Source organism: Benincasa hispida, chromosome 5 (assembly GCF_027475165.1).
Source record: "Benincasa hispida cultivar pf3 chromosome 5, pf3_genome.v1.1, whole genome shotgun sequence".
NCBI classification, from domain to species: domain Eukaryota; kingdom Viridiplantae; phylum Streptophyta; class Magnoliopsida; order Cucurbitales; family Cucurbitaceae; genus Benincasa; species Benincasa hispida.
The window spans coordinates 27,032,600-27,043,484 of NC_143482.1; the positions used below are offsets into that span (position 1 = coordinate 27,032,600).

At 39.2% G+C, this 10,885-nt stretch overlaps 1 protein-coding gene across 2 annotated transcripts in view; it reads right to left on the reverse strand.

Annotated features, from left to right (window-relative positions):
- Window positions 1-342: 342 nt before the first annotated feature.
- The window catches only part of LOC120077886 (chromosome-partitioning protein, putative (DUF639)), a 47,682-nt gene continuing 37,139 nt past the window's right edge, over window positions 343-10,885 (reverse strand). The window contains exons 7-12 of one of the 2 annotated variants that reach the window (XM_039031984.2): window positions 3,886-4,022; window positions 2,945-3,004; window positions 2,317-2,851; window positions 1,684-1,796; window positions 1,044-1,299; window positions 343-903 (exon numbers count right to left, since the gene is read on the reverse strand). In XM_039031984.2, the coding sequence (XP_038887912.1) occupies window positions 628-903; window positions 1,044-1,299; window positions 1,684-1,796; window positions 2,317-2,851; window positions 2,945-3,004; window positions 3,886-4,022 (1,377 nt within the window). In that variant the 3' untranslated portion in view covers window positions 343-627. Of the gene's footprint in view, window positions 904-1,043; window positions 1,300-1,683; window positions 1,797-2,316; window positions 3,005-3,885; window positions 4,023-10,885 lie in introns of both variants that reach the window. The other variant, XM_039031983.2, reaches the window with a different exon arrangement.

Consider the following 10,885-nt stretch of genomic DNA (forward strand, 5'->3'; position numbering starts at 1 on the left):
CTTTCCTGCAGCCAGAGGTCGAAGGTAATATTCAAATATAAGTTCAGTTCACCATGAATTCTCAACAGAAGGAAAAGAAGACATTAGTGACAATAGAAAAAACTTCCACAAGATTCATCTTGAAATCTATGTTCTTGAAGTAAGTCTCTGTATAAACGCATTTTTCGCATGGGCCAAAATGATTTAAACAATAACTAATAAAGGGGGTTTACCTGAAAACATATGCACCATCAGGAAGCCAGAAGGATTTGATCATTTTCCCCAGAGAAATATGAGAATTTCTAGTTCTCTACAGCTTGAACTCTACTGAAGTACATGGTGTTTTCATTTTGATTGAGCAAGTACACAACAATTTTAGAGATTCTTATTGTAATGTTTTCCAGTAGTGGAAATGAACAATCAATCAGAATTTACAGCCTAAGGTAACAAGGATAAAGGGCTTGAGAACTAAATATATTAATCGACACCATCTTTCTTCAACTTGCCAAACAAAAAAAGCACTACCAGCACCCAAGAAAGCAGTTGATTTTCTTTTTCCTTTTCCAAGAAGGAACTTGCATTAGAAACAACCCTATTAGAATACATATTAACAGCTAGTTCTTATACACTATAGAAATTGACACTACTCTACGCTTTTGGTTTTTGTTGCTGCTCAACTTCCTTTTGCTGAGTTGATGATGACTTCAATTCAGCATTATCAAATGGTAAGACAACTACAGGCGCTGCAGGCACAGAATCCCAACGCTCTCTCAAGAATTTCATGAATCTCTTTACAGTTTCCTGTCGAAACTGGAGCTCACGTGTGAAGAGATCAAATATTAGCACAGATAGTACATACTTGAAAGGAACAATAAGGAGGATAATTGCAGATGACAACACCACCAGTGCAACTTCAGTGGTTATCTGGAGAAAGGCATCCAATCAAGCTAATTAATCCCAGAACGAGACTCCCTGTTCATGGGGAAGCTGTTCCACCACTAATGTTCTTCAACTCCACCAGTGGGGGAAAAAAAAAAAAGCTTAAGTTCCACAGTATAACATACCTGAGTCTGACCTGCAAGTACAATTGTACGCATTTTCAGGAGTGACACATTCAGATTCTGCAAAAAGTTTTCTACATCCTGCATGGCGTCTTTTACAGCCATAATTTTTTGAATGGTATTAGAAGGTGGCTGATCACGAATGGTCACTTTTCCAAAAGATCGACCAAGACGACCTTGCTCCTTGAGTCCTTTCAATGTCAGCATTCCAGCGGCCACCATTAGTAATATTGTAGGAAATACAAATGATAGCAAGTTTCTGTTAAATAATCAACATGTCAGCTCCAACAACTAATGATGAAAATAAGAGACGAAGGAAACATAAGCACCAAACCAATTATCCGTTGCTCCATTCATAATATAATAAGTTAAGCAATACAACTTTTATTGTATTGGCAATGCATACACTTCCACTGTGCAAGCCATGCAGCAAACATTATTTTCTGAGATCAAACATTACTAGGTATAAAAATTCCACCAGTATGAAAGATATTAGAAAATACCATGGAAAACCCTATGAAACAAACACACCCTACGTGATATGGGTTTCCAAAACTTTTGGGCAGTTTAAGGGAGCTAGCTATCAATCAAGACAACTGGCAAATAATTGAAGTTTATACATGATATTCCTAAGAAATTATACCTGAAGATAATTGTATATGCAACTGCGATAAAGGAAATGGTCAAGTGTGGCTCCTCCCAACGTCGAAGTTTCTCAAAACTCTTGGCTATCATGGTTACAGGAAGTAAAAGTTCCTGCCAGATGCAAAATAAAAATAAATTTTCACATTCTACCAAATAGACGCCTAAAAGAATGCTCAGAAGATAAATTCCCACGACAAACTACATCATAATGCCATATGGAATATATTAAAAACTAACTTGAAAGAATGCTCGGAAGATAAGTAAAAAAGTATTCCTAAGAACTGCTAAAGAGGGAAAAAGAATGAAAAACATAGTATTTATTAGAGACCTCAAGAGAAAGATGATATAACAATTAATAGATCTTAAAAACCACTGTAAATCCAGGACGATTTTGGACACATTTATGGCCATAGTGGGGATGTCAGCTATCAAGTTTATAAATTATAAAACTGAAGGTACATTGTTTGAAATATGAACTCTTGGTTGTGTGAACTTTCAGTCACCCAAACACAAAAATAAAATAAGTAGAATTGTAAAAATAAGCAAAAAGATTATATGTTGACAAATAAGCAGAACAATGGGAAGTTTGAAGGCGGAGAAGGGGAGATAAGAGGTAATATTGAAACACAACCTTGAAAAGATCAATATTACTAGGTATTCCTTTAATCATTGCCGAATCAATTGTAGCTTGCGTTTTCTCAGCCACTTGGTATCGTTGATTGCAAGTTTCAGCTGCCCTTTCAACTAGGGACATTCCTGCCACGACAAGATTTTTACTTAAGATGACCCCTTCTTTCATTGATGGATTCTTCCAGAATGAGATAGATGTACTCGTATTCCAGGAGGGAGATCTCATCCAATTACGTAAGTAAACACTTCCATCTATGTCAAATATGTGATGACCACCTTCATATACTTCATCTGAAGATCTTGCTGTTTGAACTTCCTGGTTTTCCTCCAAAAGAAAGTTTGTCACCAAGGGCCCACCCCAAATATTTACAGCCAATGTTTGACGGACAACATCACCGTAGGGTGCATTTTGTAAGAATGAAAATGGCACAAGTTTTATTGGATCATCCAATAACTTTCTCATAAACTGAAGGGCCTGAAGTCTAGCTATGCTATTAGTTGCATTAGTCATGGCTCTTTCTTTTCCTTTATGAGCACTATATACATGAAAGCGTGACTCATCATCATCCTCAGGTCCATATTCACGTATAAACTTATGTGAAGCAACAACTTCACTAATAAAAGCATACCAGACATCTCGCCTCATTTCACCTCCCAAGTCAACAAATTCTAAAACCCATGTTTTCATCCTGTAGAATAAAACATGAAAACCCAAGTATAAAGAGAGAATTTTCATTAAATCAACAATATATCTATAAGGTACCTAGAGAAGAATATATAAGTACGGTATTAGTAAGGGATATAAGGGTTGTTTGATAGGAAGTTAGTTAGTGAATCTTGTTATAAATAGGAGGGTAAGTGAGTGAAGGGAGGCGATTTTGTGGAGTGATCTAGGGCTTGATGTGTATATTCAGGAGGGAGGTTCCAAGTGCCTTAATACTTGGTTTACCTTGTAGTTATTTTTTTATATTTCAATATATTCCAGATCTTAATTTGAAAATAACTCTAAGAAAACAAATGAATATCTCCAAAATAAATAAATTTAAAAGTCTATAAGAATTCGAATAGCTACGCTGGATAAAATGATGGGAAAACGTTTTAATGAATTTGGAAACAATTTCCATTTGATTAAAAGAATGTATATATTAATCAAGAAAAAATATAAGTTTCAAAATATTATCAAATTGCAATCTATTAATCATAGTACGGTTAACTCCAGCATATAGATTATATGAATTCCACCTCTCCCCAAGCTGGTGAGAGAACATTGCCCATGTCAAGAAATTCACTTTGTTAACAAAATCTGCTATTATTCCTCTGGTTGAAATGAATGGACTAAAAAGTTGTCCTTCATGACGTATTAATCAACCTCTATGCGGTTGGTTCCATCATGTTGCTTACAATTGTGGCCTTAGTTGATTTTAGATTATCACTGTAAACCTAATGGTTCTTCCAAGATAATTATATGACAACAATATGTTACACTAGAAATATGCAAATGCATTGCAACTAATTTTCCCAGCTTTCATTCAATGTTTGGAAAATAAAAATGAAAAGTCAAGGGACCTACTCTGAGCTGGATGCTACTGAAACAGCAGAGTCGAAAAGAATAGAGCCAAAAGGTCCTACTTTCGCCTTGTCCACCTGCACTCCATCTTTTGTAAGATCCAATCTCATTATATCTTTCTGCCCAAAGATTCCAACTGCCTATACCAATTCAAAAAATGAACGATCAGAATGAGGATTTCTTAAAGATTAGAAATGCTAACAACTTTTTTGGAAAATGCATCCATGATGTCTGATGTATTTCACCCTCAGTTTCTTTTGTTCCAATTTAAGTAGTTTTATGCACATTTTAGAAGGCTGCTTAAGGTATTTATTTAGATAACCTTCACTATTAGATTACTAGTGAATTTGATTAATTTCACTCTTAGATGACTAGTGAGTTTGATTTCACTCTTACATTACTAGTGAGTTTGATTAATTTAACTTTTCTTTGGACAAGATACAAACTTCTCATTCATATGAAAAGATACAAAAATGCTCGAAGGCAACAAGCTTCTGCATAATAGCATATGTTGACTAACATGTTTATCATATTGAGACGCCCATTTTGTTATCAAATAAAGGCTGTTAACAGTGTCTTGGTAATGATCTATTCCTATGTTTGCGCTTAGCTAGAGAATAAGATACGTATAAACATACACACTAGGCATAAGCTAGAAAACACTACAAAAAGGTATAGAAATTTTAAAATAAAAATAAATGATTAAATAAAATTTCCCAGGAAGAAATAAAGGAGCAAGAAAGAGCTAACAGAAATCATTAGAAGGATCGGATGGCAAAAATGATTATCCCTTCTCCCCTAACACATGCAAACCACACAACCAAAAAAAAAAGTAAAGTAGAATGATCTACCATCTCCAGACCCGACAAATGATGGCTAAATCTAAAATAAACGAAGAAGCACAACCACGAATGGGGTGATGCTTCAAGTGGACAAAATATACAGGAGACTGTTACCTAGTTAAAAACCTCTCATAAGTATTTGAGCATGTCCAACAAATCATTTCACAAATTTAGAAACAAAAGCGAAACTTGAAGGGATGGCTTTCCAAGAGTTTTCTTGAGCGTCTTTAAACCCAGAAACTGAAACCCACTATGAAAACCATACTTACAATATCTAATTCTACAACATTTGGCCAACAAGACCTCAACACAAAGCCTCAAAACCTATGCCTACACTAAAGGTCAATCCGCCTTGACACAACCTCCTATCTAACCAAATGAGAACCCCACCCTCATCAACTCCCTCTAAAAGAATGACTCAAATAATCTTCTTCAAACTCTTACAAACAGAATCACCACAATATATATATATATATATAACGCCATCTTAGTTGAGAGAAACAAGAGCCAATTTTGTGGTAAAACAAAAATCATATTTCAGATCTCCACTCCCACTACACCGATCTGGTAGGTTATTGCGGAACCTTGAGATGCCTAAGAAACGCAGGATCTTCATTTAGAAAATGGTACTTGGAGGCTTAAACAACTAGGAAAAGGTTCCAACACAAAATTTTTGAGGTCCTTAGACCAAGTTGGTTCTTATTACAAGAACAGCCCAAAAGGTGTTGATCATTTGTTTTTCCGTTGTTCTGTCCTTTTGTTGCTCGTTCATGACGCTATAAATTGGCTAAAGATCCTAAAATGGAAAAAATACAAACTGAAAACTAAATTGGCATTATGATACTACAACAAGCACCATAAATTTAATGTTTTTTAGGACTTTTATGGAAGGTTGTTTTTTCTATTACATTAGTTATGTGCATCTATACATGGATCTTCACCAAATTTCCAACAAAGGCTGTCAGGAAGATGTAGAAGTGGAAAAGTGACGATGAAAAGGCTGTCAAGAAGATGTAGAAGAGGACAAGTGACCATGAAATGTGAAATGGATGCTGATGTTGTGAGAACAAAGACTTCTCTCACTTGCACTTGCTTCAACTGCTACTTCTCCATCCATTTCTAAATGATTTCTTCTTCCAGATATCCTCAAATCCAGGAGATTGTTCGTACTTCCTTTTTTTAATACCAGTTCTGCATTTGAACTCTCGCTTTCTTTTATCTACTGGTCTTATTTTCTTGGATTGTAGAGAGAAAGATGATGGGGTCTAGTTTCAGGGATTGATAGTCAATTTTCCTTCCATTTGGAATTGCAGAGGGGGTTTCCCCCTTATTTTGTTTGGTGATATTGCTGGTTATTTCACTTAAAAGGGGCTTCGATTGATCTATTCAACCCACCTCGTCAAAAATAGCCTGTTAATCTAGGGGCTTTGTAATTTCTTATGCACCTAGGGTTTCCCATTGTCTATTTATTTGGTCCGTTCCCCTGTATTCTGTGTATCAGAACAATAATAAAAAATAAGTCTATCGTGGTTTTTTCTCCCTATTCTAGGGTTTTCCACGTAAACTGTATGTTCTTTCTCGATTCTCTTTTTCATCATGGTATCAGAGCAAGGGGACGAAACCCTAGCCGTCATCGACAAGAATCAACCACAGTCTTCTTCAGCAGCCTCCATGGTAATCGGTGGAACCACAAACGTTGATATCACAGCAACTATTCAGGCAGCCATCGAGCGTTACCTCCAAGCCGCGCTGCCTCAACTGGTTCCAGCCGCCATTCTTCAGTAGCCGTCGACCGATTTTCACCTGAGATCGGAGTCGAGCCAAGCCGTTCAGTCTCAACAGCCGTTCGATAGCCAGCCGGCCCTTCCATCTCAGATCGGAGCATCGACCAATGACCGGAGTCAGCAGATCGCGCCGAGCCCAGCTGATGATCGATACTAGGAGGTCGCGGCTGGTCCTTCCCGTTCGCAGCTTCCGTCGGTGCCAAGCCCAATCGACGTTCGATACCAGGATTACGCGGCTGGTTTACTTCGGTCGCAGCCTCCGTTCGTGACAGCTTCAGCCGGCGGCCGTTCGCAGCTCCCTTTCACACCAGCCAATGATCGAAGTCGAGTCCTTGCAGCTGACTCCTTCCAATCCCAGCCGTCTGTGACAGTCTCTTTCTGTTGAACAGAATATTCCTGCCGCGCCAAGCAGTAGCGGCGCGGCCTATTACCCTAGTGAGATTCGACGTCGTTTCGCCTATCTCCAACAACAAATTGCAGACTTCGGAACAGTTCTTGGAACAAATCCACAAACAGTTCAACCAGAATTCTCTGCCAACCTACCGATCTATTCTGAGAATCCGGTAAACTCTTTCTCTATTTTACCCAATACGAATTATTTGTCTGGCTCGATGGGAAATTTTGCAGGGTTCATCATGGGAGAAAAGTTGAATGACCAGAATTATTTTTCCTTGTCACAATCAATCAGAATGGCATTGGAAGGGAGACATAAATTTGAGTACGTGACGGGGGAGATACCAAAACCTAAACCAGGTGATCCTCAAGAACGTATCTGGAGAGGGGAAGATTCCTTGTTACGGTCAGTTCTTGTTAACAGTATGAAACCCCAAATTGGCAGACCATTACTTTACGCTGCAACTGCCAAGGATATTTGGGATGCTGTGCAGAAACTTTACTACAAAAGGCAGAATGCGTCACGGCTGTACACTCTATGCAAGCAAGTCCACAATTGCAAACAAGGGACCATGGATGTAACATCTATTTTAATAAACTGACCCTATTATGGCAAGAGATGGACCTGTATCGAGAAATCTTCTGGAATTGCGCACAAGACGGGGCTCAGTATTTCAAGATTGAGGAAGCTAATCGGGTCTATGACTTCTAGCTAGGTTAAACTCTAAATTCGATGTTGTTCGAAGTCGAATATTGGGCCAACGCCCTATACCCTCTCTCATGGAGGTATGTTCAGAAATATGGCTGGAAGAGGACAAATCGAGTGCTATGAACACCCCTCCTGTCTGTGACTTCAACGGATGCTGCTGCTTTTGCTACAAAGTCATCCGACTCTGATGGCGATAAGAAAACCCCTCCTGTCTGTGAGCACTGCAAAAAGTCGTAACATACAAAAGATCAGTGTTGGAAACTACATGGCCGACCTCCAAACAGCAGACGTCGTCAATCACATGACAAGTCAAACCCTAGACGTGCTCTAGTGAGTGACTCCGCAAATGAGAATCCCTAGCATCAATCTCCGGCTGACAATAAGACCAATTTAAGTGCAGTTGGGGTCAGTACTATTACACAGTCGGGTACGATTCAGTCTTTTGGCCTTATTAGTATTAATGGTAAAAAACCTTGGATTGTTGACTCAGGGGCTACAGATCATCTTACTGGCTCCTCTGATCCATTTTTTTCATATTGTCCGAGCACTAGTAATGAACGGATTAGAATTGCAGATGGGTCGTTTGTTCCTGTTGCAAGGAAAGGCCATCTCTCTCCGTTTGAGGGTTTGGTACTATGTGATGTGTTGCATGTTCCTAAGATTTCATATAATTTATTATCTGTCAATAAAATTACAAGAGATCTGAGTTGTTAGGCAGCTTTCTCACCCGACTCTGTTTTATTTCAGGATCTGAGTTCGGGGACGACGATTGGCACTGCCGGCACGATAGAGGGCTCTACTTCCTGACTGATGATACTTCCTCTAAGGATGATTATAGGACCAGTTTCATTTCTTTAAATTTTTCTACTTCTAAGAATGATTTTATGTTGTGGCACTTTCGCTTAGGGCATCCGAATTTTCAATACATGAAATATCTGTTTCTTCATTTGTTTCGCAATATTAATATATCTTCTTTAAACTGTGATGTTTGTATTCGGGCCAAACAGAGTCGTATCTCATTTCATTCTCAGCCTTACAAACCGTCCAGACTCTTCACCCTAGTTCACAGTGACGTCTGGGCCCCTCACCAACTACCACTTCAACAGGAAAATGCTAGTTTGTCACCTTTATAGACGACTACACTCGGCTTACTTGGGTCTTTCTTCTCACTGATAAGTCTGAGGTGTCATTGGTATTCCAGCAATTTTGTACCACTGTGGAAACCCAATTTAATGCAAAAATTGGAATTTTGAGAAATGACAATGGGCGAGAGTTCTTCAACACCTCTTTCCGGGACTTCCTCACTTCTAAAGGGATTAACCACCAAAGCTCGTGTGCCTACACCCCTCAACAGAATGGAGTAGCCGAGAGAAAAAATCGTCATTTAGTGGAAGTCGCTCGTTCTTTGATGTTGTACACCTCTCTTCCATCCTACCTACGGGGGATGTTATTCTTACTGCTGCCACCTAATCAATCGCATGCCTTCTCACATCCTTAACTTTCACAATCCATTGGATTGTTTTAAAGAGTCATATCCAACCACTCGTTTGATCTCAGATGTACCACTCCAAGTATCTGGTTGTGTTGTCTTTGTTCATTCCCATGGTCCAAATCGCACGAAATTCACCTCTCATGCTCAAAAGTGTCTTTGTTGGGTATCCTCTCCACCAACGTGGGTATAAATGTTACCACCCGTCTTCTTGCAAATATTTCATTTGCATGGATATTACCTTTCTTGAGGATCAACCATTCTTCCCCGTTAGTCATCTTCAGGGGAAGAATCCTAGTGAAGAGACTAACTGATCCACATATTGAGTTCCCTTAGAGTCATCTCCTATTCCTGAACATGTCGGTCTTGTCCTTCCTACCAACCAGGTCTCATGGATAACATACTATAGGAAGAATCTCGGGAACGAAACTGCACCACCTGTCGTATCTCCGGCTCTGGTCCATGAGTCAGACTTAACATCAGGTACGTGTGTTCCTAAAACTAATGATATTGATACTTGTGCTAAGACTGATGATTGCAGAGAGGAAAAAGGCAAAGAAGGTGCTGACAGTACTGCCAAGGGAACCATGGCAGATGGAGAGACAGCTGAAAATAATAGTGGTAAGGAAAAAAGTCCAGAAAATGAGAGTGGTACTACGGAAAATGATGATATGGAGGGTACCTCTGAAGGTGAACCCTATATTGAGCAGACAACCAATCACAGTGGGAAACTTAACAGCATGGAAGGTCGTGATGCATTTCTCGATTTCCCTATAGCCTTGAGAAAAGGCACTCGATCATGTACAAAGTACCTTATGCACAGTTACATGACGTACAGTAACCTGTCACTCGAGTTCAAGGCTCTTACCACCAGTCTAGATACAGTGATGGTACCGAGTAGCATACATGTTACGATGGAAGCTCCTAAATGGAAGGCTGTTGGAAGGAAAATTAGGGACGGATGGGGTGCATGCAATGACCACGCGTGCAATCATACGTTAGACATGGCTTAAGCTATGCATTTACGCTCATGCATCTGAGGTCATGTGTCGGAATGATAATGCGTTAATCTGGTATGCAATGACCACGCGTTCCTATTACAAGTTTTCTTACGCTCACGCCAAGTATAACGCGAACGCAAGTTTCTCGGGTAATCCGAGGTCGAACACAGGGACTTGTCACTCAATAATGCTGGTGAAGCAATGCGTTTGAGGCGATGAATAAAAATAAAAAGAGAAAATTTAATGGATATACATACTGCTCCTACTCCTAACTAAACAGATAGAGCAATAGGAGACTTGTAATGAGAATTGGTAGATACACAACCATTAACGCATAGTAAATGTTTATTATCTTAAATCGCCCGAGTAATCCCAGCTTATCACACTAACGCATCGCACACCTCTCGGTGGTCAGTCACATGACTATATCTTTATAGTGCATGGTTGCATCGAGCATGAGATTGTGCCTATCTCTAGGAACAATGCATACTTTGTTTTAGTGCATTCCATCTCTTACCTTCTCAGGCGGTTAGACGCGGCTATTTAACTTATAGACAAGCAATGCAACAACCCATAGACAAGCGTTGCTACAACCTTTCACCAAGCAAAGAGGATTAACTCACTATACTCGCACAACACACACCTCTCGGTGGGTTGCTACATGCATCCTATCTCTAGGCTACACGATTAAGTATGCGATCACCTTTGATAAATAAACACTGAAGATAAACAATGATAAAGATAAAGATGATGAAGAATATGGCATTAAAGGAATCAAGAGATGC